The 16,924-nt window shown below is 34.8% G+C and overlaps 1 protein-coding gene across 1 annotated transcript in view; it reads left to right on the top strand.

Moving 5' to 3' along the window:
* LOC143226567 (ryanodine receptor-like) overlaps positions 1-16,924 on the top strand; it is a 250,771-nt gene that overhangs the window by 49,534 nt on the left and 184,313 nt on the right. Inside the window, exons 5-9 of the mRNA XM_076457710.1 lie at positions 1,627-1,702; positions 11,128-11,240; positions 12,840-12,945; positions 15,599-15,692; positions 16,392-16,466. Of these exons, the coding sequence (XP_076313825.1) occupies positions 1,627-1,702; positions 11,128-11,240; positions 12,840-12,945; positions 15,599-15,692; positions 16,392-16,466 (464 nt within the window). The remainder of the gene's footprint in view (positions 1-1,626; positions 1,703-11,127; positions 11,241-12,839; positions 12,946-15,598; positions 15,693-16,391; positions 16,467-16,924) is intronic.

The following is a 16,924-nucleotide window of genomic DNA, read 5'->3' on the forward strand; positions in this document are numbered from 1 at the left end:
GTTTAACGTTATGTCTTAGAATAACTTATTTACTGATAGTATTAAGTATGGTAAAGTTTAACGCCCTAACTAAACTAAAGCAAAGTATGTACACAACTTAGAGTATTAATTAATCTTTTTATCGAATATAGGTCGTATTTAATAAAACCGTAGTTAATGTTAAGCCTGAGACAAGGATATTTAAAGATTTTGGTGTCAGCGTGTCCTCCGATAGTACAACGGTAACTCTACGGATTTACAGCGCTAAAATCAATGGTTCGATTCCCCTCGGTGGATTCAGCAGATAGCCCGATGTGGCTTTGCTATAAGAAAATACACTCTTAGTGTCAGCGATTAGAATTATTTTGTGTTATTCTACGAGTATTTTACTTAAAGAAGTATTGTTCCAATTTAAATATTACTTCGAATTAACCTTAAATGTTTTACAGGTCTCTGATGTTATATATGTATTAATATAAGCAAATAAGATAATATGTACACATTACGGTATACGAGTAGGGTAACATACGTATATCACTGAAAAAAAACAAGTAGCATATGTACATGTGTGTGTATTTCGAGGTCTGTTAAAATAATACGCGGACTGTTTGAATTGCGCGGCTCCAGTTGGTTCCAGGGGAATCCGCTTGGTGTCGCTGGGTTCGCACAGATCAGCTGATTACGACGCCATTTCCCGATTGCAGATATCTTCATTTGTGTATTAGCTACGCGGTTTTAAGTGAAGTGCGATTTTTTCGTTTGGCGGATTTCAGAATAAATGACTTGAAGGAGCAACGACTTGCTGTGAAATTTTGTTAAACTTGGAAAATCTGCGACTGAAACTTTTGCTATGCTTAACACGGCTTACGGTGATGTTGCTATGAATCGTACGGCATGTTTCAAGTGGCATGAACGTTTTAAGGATGGTCGACAGTCCATTGAAGATGATGAGCGTCCTGGACGTCCTTCCACGTCAACTGACGACCCACACGTCGACAAAATCAACACCCTGGTGCGGGCAAATCGACGTCTGACTGTCAGGGGAGCTTGCTGAAGAGTGTGGGATATCAGTTGGATCTTGTTACGAGATTTTGACCGAAAAATTGAAGATGCACCGCGTTGCTGCGAAATTTGTGCCTCAGAACTCGTGAGTTTTTGGCCAAACACTCGATCACTGTTCTTCCCCTCTCCCTACTCACCTGACCTTGCTCCTTGGGATTTTTTCTTGTTCCCCAAACTCAAAAGACCCTTGAAAGAAAGAAGATTTGGGACGATTCCCGAGATTAAGGCAAATGCGACGAAGGAGCTGGAGGACATTACAAAAGAAGCGTACCAGGACTGTTTCAACAAGTGGAAACACCGTTGGGATAAGTGTGTACGTTGGGGAGGAGAGTACTTTGAAGGGGTCCCAGACCTGTAACTTCTAAATAAAGTACATTTTGTTTTATGACGTCAGTCCGCGTATTTTTTTGAATAGCCCTCGTATTACAACAGAAGGACCGGATGGTGCACATGTGTGTATGTGTATATATATATTGTGTAACTCTAGAATAAGAATAATAAGAATGTCTTATGAGTTATTTCATCGCTGTTTTAGTAATTATTATTGACGATAAATTACAAACTGTTAATTTTGTCGTGTTACAGTACCTTGCTTGTCTCTCTACGAGTTCATCTAACGACAAACTAGCTTTTGATGTGGGTTTGCAAGAACATTCTCAAGGTAAGGGCTAAGTTTTGATTTCTATACCTCAAAGTTAAGCGTAATCTTAATCGTATGTAATCGTCTCATATATATATCACAGAATCGTGAAAGTACTCCAGACTTATGCGAAATTTATATATATATATTGCTGTATGGTGATACTACACTAGAGTTATATGTAATGCTGTCCCCTGCTAGTACAGCGGTATGTCTCCGGACTTACAACGCTAAAATCAGGGGTTCGATTCTCCTCGGTGGGCTGAGCAGATAGCTGTATGTGGCTTTGCTATAAGAAACACACAAACATATATGTAATGCTTTATATATCACTTTATGGCAACACTACTGCAGAGTTATGTATAATTTTTTTCATATAACACTATATAGCGACATTTATTCAAAGATATACGTAATTGTTTCGTATATCGTTATTTTGTGAAATTACCAGAGATAAACATAATCGTTTTGTATATGACAGTAGCACCCTTTTCGAACACAGCGGCAGTCAAGCAACTTTCCAACTTTCCTTTTCCGTAACTAATAAACGATCTGTGTAAGGATTGTTAATCATCTTCTTGTCTAGTTCTCTTAGAGTAACAATAACATGGTTTTTAATTATGAAGCTGAGGTATTATTGTCATTGTATTAAGTAATAGTCCCAAGTGCACCTGCCCTTAATTTTTACTGCCTGATGTAACGAGTACCAGTCACTGCTTTCTTTAGTCACGAACTTGTGGGCTTATTAACATATTTAATAACGTGTTTACGCTTCGGTGAACATAATTACATGAATTTTATATACGAGTTACAGAGATCTGATACAGATTTTACGTGGATTTACAGATATTTTGTGTGTATTTATTTATTTAATTTGTTTGGCAGAAACTAATATAATATTTTCCTTTTGTTTATCATAGCGAGAAGTTCTAAAGTTCTCACATTAGAATTTGTTTCTACAGGTTTCTACCATTTCTTTCATTTTGTTTCGGGAGTGCCTGTTAATTTAGCATTTTAGGGTTAAAGTAAGAAAGAGTCTGTATTTTCGTATTTCCTTCTCAGCAGAAAAAAATACATAAAATAAGTCATTCAGAGCACTGCTGTTAGACTCTTTCTTTTCCAAAGCTGTTGTGTATTTAAGACGTTTAAATTGAAAACAAACTTAAATGCAACATTTATTTAATTTCGAACTCACAACATTTACCTCATATATCTTTTCGCTAGGCCCGGCATTTGACTCGTCATCTGAGGGTCGCGGGTTCGAATCCCTATCGCACCAAACATGCTTGCCCTTTCATAGGTTGGGGCATTATAACGTTACGATAAATCCCACTATTCGTTGGTAAAAGAGTAGTCCGAGAGTTAGCAGTGGGTAGTGGTGATGACTAGCTGCCTTCCCTCTAGTCTTACACTGCTAAATTAGGGACGGCTAGCGCTGATAGCCCTCGTATAGCTTTGCGTGAAAATAAATAAAAAAACACAAAGAAACAAAATCTTTTCTCGTTTTTCGCTAATGATTATTCAGCAAGATGTGAAACCTTACTTTTATTGTTCTTGTAAAAACTGTTGTTCGTACCGATTAAGTCTAACTGATGACACATAATTTGTTTTTGGAGCTTGTATAGGTGTACAGAAAACATCACAACTAGCTTTAGCACACATTTTATTGTTTAATCGATACTAATATCGCTTACCAGTAATTAAATTTGTTCACCCAATTAGTGTATTTAATAATTTGGAATAACAGCTACCGTGGTTTCAGTTTATTTTAATTTTAAGTAATATTTTCAATAAGACGTTTTAAAATCTTTCGAAATTTCCAGTAGATGACAAAAAACACAAAACGTGACATAGCCGGGTATTTAACGTGGCGAGGCTGTGAATTTAAGGGTTTAATGTTTTGTGGCTTGTTGTCGCAGAAAACCCACTCCACATTTTGGAGCCATGGGTGTGTTACTGGAGCAGGAGTGTGTTCATTTAGTGGAGATATTCATTTGGAAGTTCTGTCCCTTCCATGTGATATTTAGTCTTTTGTGGAGTAGTCATACTGTGTAACTTGAATGGAAAGAAATATATACAATCAGTTATTGCAGCTTTTTTGGATAATTAAAAAGGAAATGTAACTTATATCTTATGTACTTAATAACTTCGACGCCCCCACTTCAAATCTCACTATTCGAACAATAGAGACTGGTTGCTGTTCACTATTTACTTTACCCCAAAATTACTAACAGCCTTCAGTTGATAACCGTTATGTACTTTGCGCGAGAATTCTAAACAAATGCCTTCTCCTCCCCTCCGGTGGCTTGTTTTTTAATTTCAAGCAAAGCGACATGAGGGCTATCTGTGCTAGCCGTTCTCAATTTAGTAGTGAAAGACTGGAGAGAAGGCAATTAGTCATCACCACTTACCGCCAACTCTTGGGCTACTTTTTTACCAACGATTAGTAGGGTTGCCCGTAACATTATAATGCCTCTCACGACTGAAAGGGCGAGCATGTTTGGTGTACGGGAATTCGAACTCATGATCATCAGATTGCGAGTCGAGCGCCCTAACTATAACCACTAGTGGCACAACGGTGTGTTCGCGGACTTAACAACGCTAAAAAATCGCGTGAGCAAAGCACAGATAATCAATTTAATAGGTTTGTACTTAACTGTAAACAAACAAAGAATCTAAACAAATAACGAAACAATTATATCTATTGTTTCAGTGACTTTACTGTTTGCAAGGAAAATATATTTATCTTTAAATTAGTTTTTAAAGTTTGCTATTCCGTCTTTCGTTTTCATGATTCAACCAGAGAAGAATCCCACATTGTTGGTACCCGTACTGAATATTTAGTTTGTTTTCAGTCTGTACCAACATTCACATGTTTCTGCCTGAAGATTGAATTGCCTTTGTGTTGTCACTGAATTTTAAAACCTAATCTCAACGTACGTTTCTTGTTGCATTATTTTCAAATTGAATTAAGTTGCTGACAGAGAGGTCTATAAGATCGAACTTGTTGCCTTGGTAACGGCTTTCTATTAGCGTAATATACTTGTATTCAGAGACGTGATTGAAGGTTTTCATGTTGTATATAGCAAACCATAGAAATCACATACGTGGAGGTAGGCACAGGTACACACGTTTTGTATAAAGAGTGGGACAGAGATGTTAGACAGTCCGATCCTCTGGAGATTAGCTAAACCAAACATCAGTTCAAGTTAATATTTTGTAAGTTTAGTATCGGAGATATTAAGCTTCTTACCATCTACTGATTGTTCCCATTTTTTAAAATAACATGGATTTTAGGTTATTTTCACAAACCATATAATGCTGTTAAAGGTGGCTGTTCAGTGCCAAGCTTCTCAATAGGTATTTTGTGCTCTATCCGCCGCAGAGAATTAAACCTCGGATTTGAGCATTGTAAGTCCGGAAGCGTTATGACTTTCAAAATCGATAATAATCTTAAATATATTATTGAGGCAGGTTTACGTTTTATGGTGTAAAGAAAATATCTTTTTACTCAAGGCTTTGAACGTTTTATTTATTTCTTTGTTGACTTTTCTCAACTTATTAGTATTTATACCGGGATTGGTTTGTTTTGAATTTCACGCAAAGCTACTCTAGGGCTATCTGTGTTAGCCGTCCCTAATTTAGCAGTGTAAGATCAGAGGGAAGGCAGCTAGTCATCACCACCCACCACCAACTCTTGGGCTACTCTTTTACCAACGAATAGTGGGATTGATCGTTACATTATAACGCCCCCAAGGCGAGCATGCTTGGTGTGACGGGGATTTGAACCTTAGTTTAGTGCCTTAACGACCTAGCCATGCCGGGCCCTTTATACCAAGAAGAACGGAAGTTATTGCTTTACATATTTTTTATATTTTATTAATTTGTCTGATACTGGTGTTCATTTATACGTTTAAGACTCTAAAGAAGAATTTCTATCAATCATGAGTTTGAGTTCAATTTTGGGTTTGAATTTTTTGATCCACAGAGCTTCTTTTATTTTGACAACTTTTTCGTTTTAAAACTAGTTATTGTTGGCGTTTTCTTAGTGCAAAGCTACGCAATGGGCTATTTGCATTGTGTCCACCGCGGGTAATCGAACCTTGGATCTTAACGTTACAAGTTCGTAGACCTATCGGGGGCTGGATGGTACTGCATATTATGGGAAAAGTTTTTATCAGCAGTACCATCATATTCCTAATTTAGATCTTTGGTTAAAGTTCAATACGCAGCGAGTGGCTTCGAATTGTCTTTGATATGAAATATTTTCGAGTTTAAAAAAAGTAAAGATCAGAGTCGTTTATTTGCAATTATCAAGATCCTCTGATGGAAAGTAAACTATCTAGAAATTAGACACTAAAAATTAACCTTAGTTATTAAACCTAATTGTTTTTAAGAAACGGACAATGAATGTTTGATGTAATAAATCAACACGTAAGAAAAATCAACGTTGGTAATGGTTTAGTTACATTGATTCACCAATTCTTATCAGGATAACACGTCTTTGGTTGGTCTTTATACATTAGCAAGATGGATCTTTCTAAAAACTATCGACCTAGCCAGACTCTAGTCTTTTTGATAACTAATGAGTCTGTTAGAACGTCCCCTAAATGTCTTTATGGGAGGAGGGGGCAGCGGTTAGTCTTCGGATTTAGAATGCTAAAATTAGGGGTTCAACTCCACTTAGTAAACAAAGCAGATAGCCAATTGTGGCTTTGTTATAACAACACACGCACACATTTAAACCGTTTTTTTTTATGCCAGTCAAACTGTACTTTTTGATAACTACTGGCCAGAGCTTTTCCTAAGGATTTTTTTTCAACTACAAAGTTATATTTTAACTTCATTATTTTGTTAATACATAATGCCTTATTGCACCTATGTATATATATATATATATATATTCGTATTCTTATATTTATTTCAATTCATTTTTCTTCTTTACTCTAGAGAGTAGTCACCTTCCCACAACTGTCTGCAGGCAGTGAAGGGTGATTATAGATGTGGGATGTTGTGGGCTTAAGCATCCGCATCTCGCACTCCTAATATTTATTGCTACTCTTTTATTTCTTATGTGAAACTGGCGAATGGAGGTTAAGACTGATAGACGATGTATCCCCACCGCAGTGTGGGTTCTACTTTCGCAGCCACCTCCAAAATCTAGGATTCATTTTATGATCCCAATTTTAGTTTGCATCCTGGGATCTTTTCAATTAGTGCAGTGTTTTTGGTATAATTTATTTTTGTTTTGGTGTGTTTTTTTAAGTTACAGTATGTGTGTGTGTATATATATATAGGCCTAGTAACGAATGATCCAAATAAATTCTAGTAAATAACTCGAATGGAATTTTATGATCTTAAATGTGTTTTTTTAATATTTATCACTTTAACGTACTTATACAGGTGAATTTTCAACTGTACAAATATTTGTACAGATGTACAATTTGTGATCAACTGTACACTAGGGAAAATCCCTGCTAGTGATCTGGTTAGGGTAACATCCTTAAACCTGATCTATACATTAGTCAGACTGGTCTTTTTGATAACTACCGATCTGGTCAGGGTAACATCCTTAAACCTGGTGTCTGTACATTAGTCAGACTGATATTTTTTTATAACTTCTAATCTGGTTAAGATAATACCCCTAAGCCTGGTTTGTACATTAGTCAAACTGAATTTTTTGATAATTACTGGTATGGTTATGATAACATTTCAAGCCTGGCCTATAAATTAGTCAGACTAGATCAGGTTAGGATAACATCACTAGGCCAGCTCTGTGCATTACCGATACTGGGCTTAACTTATAGATTAAAAAGACTTATGATTTTAAAGTTAATTAGTAAAAACTCTTTAGTTTCGAGTGTGATTTCGCATTTCAGAAAAACAACAACAGTATTTTATGTTTAAAAATGTCAAAACTTTGTTTAACGGACGTAAGTAAGTTTTCTTTTTTTGTGTATTTCGGGGTGATGTGTGTGATAATTCTTACCTCATTGACGAGTGGTATATATGTTATTATTTATAAACTATTGTTCAAATGGTGGTGATGCTCTACAATAATAATTTAGAACACAATGTTAGTCCTAACTTGAGCTTATTTTACCTAATCTTTTATAGTTGTTCATATTACGCCACCTACAATGGCCCAGTGGCATGTCTGTGGACTTACAAAACCAATTTCGATATGCGTAGTGGACGCGGCAGATATAGCACCTTGTTCAGCTTTGTGCTTTAATACAAACAAAAGTTATTCTTATTACCTAAGTATGATTAAACTAATACAAGGGCATCTAGTGAAAAAACAGAACGTACGAGACTATTATGGGTATATTAGTCACAATGGGGCACAATGATAAGGTGGTTTAGAGATTTATATGCATCATAGGCACATTTTTTAAACTCTGTGAAAGTATTTTCTATCGCCAATAAAACTGAGTATTTAAACTATTTTACGGTTAGAACTCGATATATATGTAACTGAAGATGGAAATTATTTTTATTTCATTTCCGCTTCTTCTGTTTCATCCAAGGCCGGTCAAAGATAATTTTTAGATATAAGCAAACAATCACACACACACACACATACATGGTTTATTTTCTGTAGTTCTACTTTAAGTCTGACTGTATGTGCTAATTGTCAGCATTACAAATGATTAAACTGTTTCATTTGGTACTTTAAAATTTCATTAAAGTTACTACGTTATTTTCTAATATATATATATATATTCTACAAGGGGTTATTCCGTGTGTGCCTTTCTTTAGGTTAAGGGTAATTTTTTTCTCAACCACTTCTTCTTCCATCTCCTCCTGATCTCCAATTTGCCGCCCACTGCAATATGTCGCTATAGACCTAGGTGGTCTATCCTTTAGACCGTCAATTATATTATCTTTTTTGTAGCATTAATCATCTGGGTTAATTCAGCTTATGGCCATAGAATTTCTAACTTGACGAGTTGGCATCCAGAGTGGTCTCGTCCAGAAAGTATATCGTATATTACATTTGCAATGCACATCAGGATAGTAGAATTTTTGTAGGTTAATTAAAGAGTATTTATTCAGTAAAGCGTGTACCTTGGTAGATCAGTACAAAACTGGTGGAATTAGTGACGCAATGAGAAAAGGAGTCGTTGTTACTACAATTACATTTGTTAAATATCAAAATAAACACACCTGGTTCCAACTTAAAATTTCAAAAATGGTTTTTGAGACCACTATTACTTTAGACAAGTAAAAACAACAAAATCATTGATACTACTTATTGCCACTGAAACTTCAGAAACTACCTGTCTTTAAACACAGTGGAAAAACTATTTTTATGCTATTTCAATTTCGCCTCAGTGTTTCTCTAGAAGTAAACGTACTGTAAAATTTGGTGAAAACTGCGCGCAACACAAGCCATCTATCTGTGTAACAGAGAATCAGTATCTGATTGTCCCGACTCCAACACAAAGTTCGCGATGTTGATTGAATTAGTTTTTGATTAAACTAAGATATAGGTTACATAGGTAGCACGAAAATGCAGTTTCTTAACCTCTTCTGTACTCATCTGGCCCCGGATGTATGGCATTAATGTATTACGAATGAAGAAAATTAGGGACGAAAAAGAAAGTTCACGTGAACTATTTGAGCCCCCTCCCCTCCTTTACGCCCTCGTTAATTAGCGACCTAAAGCATACATCAACACGTGAAAGAGTTATGGACGCCCACAGAAATATTTTAGGGGGATGGGGCAAAATGTGTATGTAGCAGACATACATTGTAAATCAACAGTGTGTTAGTTTAGAATTGAGCACAAAGCTACACAATGGGGTATGTGTGCTCTGCCCACCACGGGTATTGAAACACGTTTTTAGCGGTGTCAGTCCACAGAAATACCGCTGTGCCGCTGGGAGGCGATAATCGACGGACCAAAAAATAAATGCTACGCATGATTATTCGCAAACACAAATTTGATGGTTTTAATAAAAAAATACTAAAAATATTTAGTTTATCTGCGATGTTAAGTTTACATCACAATATTTTTGTCAAATGTAGGAGAGGGGGGAATGACATTTCCTTGATAGTAAGATCGAACCATAAATTTAACCGGGCTTCCACCCAAAGACAAGGCTTAAAATTATTCTTTTTTCCCATGTAGATAGTCGGAATTGGAACAGTGGCTTTGGTTTGTTTGTTTATTTGACTGTTTTGAATTTCGCGCAAACCTACACGAGGGATATCTGCACTAGCCGTCCCTTATTTAGCAGTGTAAGACTAGAGGGAAGACAGCTAGTCATCACCGCCCACCGCCAACTCTTGGGCTACTTTTTTTACCAACTAATAGTGGAATTGACCGTTGCATTGTAACGCCCCCACGGCTGAAAGGGCGAGTATGTTTGAAGCGATAGGGATCCGAACCCGCGACCCTCAGGTTATCAATCGAGTGCCTTAACCACCTAGCCATGCCGGGCCTCAGTCTCTTTACATTTTCAAATTCTCAGGATCAGTGTGTTACGGTTCATCACTTTACAGTTTTAACTTTGTATTGGAAGAATAGGCTTCGATAGAAACACCTGTCACCACCTATACTGAACCCCTGTTCACACGTATGCAGAATAGAATAAAGATGCTGGAAAAAGACGTGGAAGTGATAACTGAATTTATTTAATAATCTAAAGGGTAAACTCTTATTACTTTTGCTGTTGTCATATATTTATATTTGTTTACAGTTTTTTCGGTAAGTATATTCACCTGTTGTGAAGGTTTATTATCAGCAGTTCCCTTTTAGTTCAACTGCAAGCTTAAGGGCTTATAAAGCTAAAATTCAAGGTTATGTCCCTACGGCTTTGCGCTAAAATAAAAAAAAACAAACTCGGCTGTTATTAGCAAGAAACAAAATAGATAAAATAAAATGTGTTAAAAATCTGTTTCTTATTAATATCATACATATTCAGGAGGATAACAGAAATGATTTGTTATTGTTATTTGTCCATCTAGAAAAGCTTATTCGATTAGAATAAAGTGCGCACGACGATATTTGTTGTACCGAATGAATTCTTCAAAGAGATTGACTGTTCTATAATACCTGGCAGTACGTTTGTTACCAAGTCGTCTCCCCAATGGCACAAGGGTATGTCTGTGGACTTGTACTGCTAAAAACCGGGTTTCGATGTCTGTGGTGGGCAGAGCACAGATAGCCTTTTGTATAGCTTTGTGCTTAATAAAAAACATACGTTACAATGCCGGGTCCTTTGTATTACAGAAAAGATTTTGTAGAAGTGTGACGTCACAAGCTTGAAAGCGTATATTACTAAAATCAGGGATTTGATTTCTGCAGCGGGTACATTAAAGTTAGGCCATCGTATAACCTTGCTCCAAAACAAACGACTACGAGCATGAGCAAGTGATCTTCTTGTTTTCTTTGTACGCCGATTGCTGTATTTAGAAAACAAATAATTCTTTTGTAGGTGAGGCGTGTTGGTGGACGATCCATCCTGCATCCAAACAACGATCAGAGGGCGAGAAAGTAAGAGTGGGAGACGATTTAATCCTAGTCAGTGTTGCTACTGAACGTTACCTGGTAAGTGTTATATGTGTTATTACTTTCACATGTTTTACCAGCCTTTCTGGTATATTATTAATTGTGTTCCGGAAACTTCGTAGTCATTAAATAATTTGTTGCTACATAATAACAACAAGATGTTCGACAGTTTCTTCTAGTTTCAAACTTTAGTTTCAAAACACACCATGTTATTACATTACACGTATATGACAATGCAATTCAAATTGTGTCTATTCCGTACATTCACGTAGCTTGAGTGATGTATTTCGTTATTATGAATGTCATCAGGTATACAAAAACTAGTGTGAAATAAAAAATATAATACCAAGTTTCTGTTTTTAAAAGAATAATATATTATAGTCCTGTTCGAATATACTTAAAGCTAATTACTGTGGAAATTATAGTTATATATAAAATCTTATCTTTTGTTGAAATCGTAATTACTGTGCCTAATGATAAGTATATAATTTCTATATTTTTGGAACCCCCAAAAATTGACACTTTTATAGTTATTAACTTCTTTACCCTTTTGAGTGTCCTGAAACTTAACAGCCTATCAGAAAACTATACTGCAAAAAAAATTAAATGTAGTTTAAAATATGAGGACAGTTCAGTTGATTCTGTCTGGATATAGAGTATAATAATAGTTCACAAGTCTCTTGAGCATAATAACAATAATGCGACTTAAACTCAATTTTGTCTAACTCGTTTCTATATTGTAATATTTTTATGGTTATTTTTTTGTGTATTTTGAAGTTTGCGCAAAGCTACTCGAAGGTTAGAAAATTACAAGTCGAACACCCTAACCATCAGACCATGCTAGGCTATTTGTTATGCCAACATAAATAAATAGTGATTGACTGTGGACATCTAAAGAAAATATAGTTTACGAAATATTATAATTTTTGTGTGGATACGTAATTTATTTTGTTATGACTACAATGTTAATACGTTATATAAATATGAGAAATGTTTTCTACAATTTAACTGAAAAAAATAAATATTAATAATAAATAATTTCACAGGAAATACTTTTAATAATATAAAGCATGGTTTTCATGTTATTGAGTTTGTAAGTAATGCTCGGTTTACTTTTAAAATTTTAAACACATTTAATTTCGCCACTTTCACGTCGATATAGATTGACAATTTACAATATAAAATGGCGGGAGCAAAATATTAGATGAAAATAGCCATGCATGTTCCAAAGAACTTAAAAGTAGTTTACGTTTGTGAAGTTCATCAACATCATTTATAATAAATAAACATACATATGTGTTCAGTATTTGGATAAATAAAAACTTTTACTTAATGACTAAAATAACCTTTTATATAATATCGTATGCTCTCCAGTGGCTCAGCTGTACGCCTCAAGACCCCTTTCGGTAAAAATCTGGTGTCAGTACACCTGGAAAGCACAGCACAGATAACCAACTGTGTAGCTTTGCTTGTACGTGTAACAATAAATTGTATGTTCCTAAAAGTAGTTTAAAATAGAGTTAGAAAATGTTTTATTTTTATTTGTTCTATGTTAAAAATTATAACTATTACTTACTGTAAAAAAATAAAATTTTATTGATTTATATTTTATCTAAAAAACATTTAATTTGGTTATAGCACACAGCCAGAGAAGAAGAAAAAACTATAGTAAATGCAAGTTTTCATCTTACCCACTGGTCTGTAGCGCCATTTGGTACAGGAGCAAGCAGAGCCAAAAATGTTGGTAAGGAAATTAATTTAAATATTATGTTTTAAACGCCTAAAGTTGACGAAGCATTAGAAATGAATAAGCTAACAGTTTGTGACAACAAAAAAAGACAAATTGCAATTCTCCCTCCCCCATATTCCATTTCACATCCAAAATAGGAAGTGTGTAAAAATAGTGTTTCAGATTTATTTTTTGGCTCTCACAAATTACTTCTCCAAGAGGGCTTTCAGAAATCCAGTATCAAGGCTCATCAGCTGGTCTTGGACGATGAGAGATAAAATGTTGTAAGCAATATTTTTAATGTAAATATTAGTCAGAGGGCGCATTACGTTCATATCGAGAATAGTACATTGTTTATAAATACAATAAATTAGCAAACTAAAATATAATGAAATATTGATTGAGAAGTTAATGAGTAGAGATTGAGGATTCAATGCAGTATTCACTGCTTGAACGATCGAGTAGTTGTTTTACAGATAGAAAATTAATCAAGTAGAGTTAATGAGTATGTTTGTCAGGCTGTTTTCAATTCAGTAAATTTCTGTGAAACTTTGCTAGTATATTAGGACAAAGGTAGTTTTGAAGTTTACATGTAAAGTTTGTTTGTGAACTCAGACCTACAGATTGCATCAAATGAACGTAACTAGTGCAGTAGCAAATGTAATTGAAGAAATAAATTATTGTTACATGGACTGGAGATAGTACAATTTTTACCAACTAATAATAAGAAGAAAAAATCTCGCTCAACGAGAGTAAAAGTTACAATAAAAAGATTCATTGAAAAAAAAATATATGTGTGTGTGTGTGTGTTTGTTTTGTTTTGAATTTCTCGCAAAGCTACACGAGGGCTATCTGCACTAGCCGTCCCTAATTTAGCAGTGTAAGACTAGAGGGAAGACAGCTACTCATCACCACCCACCGCCAACTCTTGGGCTACTCTTTTACCAATAGTGGACTTGAGTATGTGTGTGGGCACTATACCTTAAAAGTTAAGGTTTAAACATCTTGATAAAACGTTCAGTCGTTTTTCTAACATTCTAATCAAAATATGTAAATCTTTATGCACTGAAAATGAAGGTTTGAACACCGATAGTTAGCAAATAATAAAAAACCTATAGGCCTACGATTTTTGATAAAAATCATATAAATTGCAGGTTTTGTTTTCCTACAATTTTCATAATTTGTTCATTTTTAAGCATCTTGAGTTTATCATTCCGAAATGGAAAAAGTAATAGAAATGTGGGGAAAACCCTGCAGTTTACATCATTAAAACGTTAGCCTTTCTCAGGGTCTGTTTGTTAGGCTTAGTGAAGGAAATCAGGGTTCTTCGAAGGAAAATAATTGCAGAAAAGGGAAAAAATATTAAATATATTAATAACATACAGGAAATATAATATATTGTAACTTAAACTGAATTGATGTCTGTTTGTCGTAGAAAGGCATTTTACAACTAAGGACTGATGGCTGTGATGGGTAATAACTATGCTTAAAGTTTAATGGATTGTATAACATTACTTCTCACTCCTAAAGTTGACGGCCCGACATGGCCAGGTGGTTAAGGCACTCGACCCGTAATCTGAGGGTCGTTGATTCGAATCCTCGTCACACCAAACATGATCGCCATTTCAGCCGTTGGGACGTTATAATGTGCGATAAATCCCACTATTCGTTGGTAAATGAGTAGTCCAAGAGTTGTCGGTGGGTGGCGAAGATCAGCTGCCTTCTCTCTAGTCTTACACTGCTAAATTAGGGACGGCTAGCGCAGATAGCCCTCGTGTAGCTTTGCGCGAAGTTCAAACCAAACGTAAAGTTGACTGGGAAGGTTTAATTTATCGAAAATCACCAAATTCCAAACAAAATAATAGCCTTCTATTATTTATCTCATCATATTTTTTATGATAAACTTGGAAGGAAGTTACAAGGTGGTAAGGCAGCAAACGCACATGTAGTTTGTGAATGTTCCTGAACACGTGAAGGCACACGAGTTCTGATGTGATGCCAAATATGAATTATATCCAACAAGGGAATATATGTATAATTTCCTTTTATGACGTTTTTGAGTGAGAAGTATATGCATTTTTCTGTCTATTTGATGCTCTTTTTAATTCACTTAATTTCTTTTCGGTTGTCAAACATACTGACGTTGAACAGTTTCGTAGGTCTAATACTACTAATAGATGTACATAGTGGAGTTAACTATGAACACTTTGTGAGTTGTTGTTATTCCCAGGGGTTTGATCCACCACAGTGGACACCACCAATAGCATTCAGTTATTTTTAAGCAACTGTGCTACTCTCATTTATTTACTCTCATATATTACGTTTTTATACGTAAGTTAAAGAAAATTATTTAGTTTTTACTTGTAAGTTGTAGGCTAGTTTGTTAGAATTAATACAACCTCGTAGTGGAATGGGTTTTAATTACTTGTGTTTAGGCATTAAAAAATGATAATTGTGAAATCAAGTGTCTTAAACAGTCATTAGTAGAGTCTACACAGCTGGTCTTCATTATTTATTTGTTTAACTCTAATAAGATTATTTTTTTCATGTAATATTAGTTAAAAATACAAAATATTTATGTTATTAAAAGTACTGTTTCTTCCTGTTTAACATTCTTATAAATATAAAAGGATCATCAGTGCCTGTAATAATTATTTTAAATCTTTAGGATATGTGTTTGGAGGCGAAGTCCTTAGGTTTTTTCATGGAGGAGATGAGTGCCTTACCATTCCTCCCACTTGGTCAGAAGCCCCAGGACAGAAGTAAGCATGATCATATAAAAAATATATATATATTTATTTAATATATTTTTTGTCTTTCATTGGTAAGTATAGAAATTTCCTATACCGTGAATAACCTGTATTACCTTATTCTATAAGTTTCCCAGTTGGAAAGCAGTAAGTCTTTGGATTTTCAACTCAAGAATGAGGGTTTCAGTTCCCCTTGGTGGATGCAGCAGATAGCCCAGTGTGGCTTTGCTAAAAGAAAAACATAACCTAATTCTATAATCACTAAACTATTATACATTAGAAATTTAGAATCAGTTTATTAGCATGCTGAAGTTATCACATCTTACTCTGATGTTTCACTTGTAGTAAAATAGCTTTGAATGAACTTTACCTGAAAGCTTGTGTAAAAACAAGTTTATCAGGTAGAGGAATCGCAACACTTATGTGAACTATCAAACTTCGACTACACCCTACATTTTACTGTTTCTTTTCTTTTTATATTTTTTAATTTAAAAATGAAAATATTTCTGCATATTTCAATTACATGTGACAAATACAAACTTTTCTAAAGCTTACTGTGCAGTTCTGTAAGTGTGTTTAATTTATTTTAATAAAGTGTGTTGTGTATTGTAGCGGAATGTGTAATAATTTGGAAGTATGCCTTGGGAATATGCAGTAATATCTGTTGCATATTGATACTAGTTTTTTAAAACTTGGTACAATGTTTTACAGCATGGTCGTGTATGAAGGTGGAGCAGTTCTTAACCAGGCGAGGTCATTGTGGAGGTTGGAATTGGTTCGAACAAAGTAAGTTTCATTTATTTTAGGATAGCATTAATGTGCATCAACACTAGTTGTAAAAATAGCATGAAATATCATTAAGAAATTGTAAAGACTCACATTAAGTCCTCACACTACCAATATTTTTATACTGTTCACTACATATTAAGTCCTCACATTACCAATGTTTTTATACTGTTCACTAGCAGTGAAGTCCAAATATATGTTATTGAGTTATTTTATATTTTTGCTTGTATGCCACAACACTCAACATGAAGACCTGACACCGAACTGGTTAGGTAAAAATCACTGATTTTCTATAAAAACACGTCAGAACTTAATATTTAAATGAGGTACAATATTTTGAGGCATGGTTGTGTATGAAAGTGGTGCAATTCTTGTCATGACAGGTAAGATTGTGTAAACTGTATTTTTAATATTCTAATTTAGAAGTTAGCAAAATTAACTATCTCAGTACAATTACT

This window comes from Tachypleus tridentatus, chromosome 9, assembly GCF_004210375.1.
Source record: "Tachypleus tridentatus isolate NWPU-2018 chromosome 9, ASM421037v1, whole genome shotgun sequence".
Classification (NCBI taxonomy): Eukaryota; Metazoa; Arthropoda; class Merostomata; order Xiphosura; family Limulidae; genus Tachypleus; species Tachypleus tridentatus.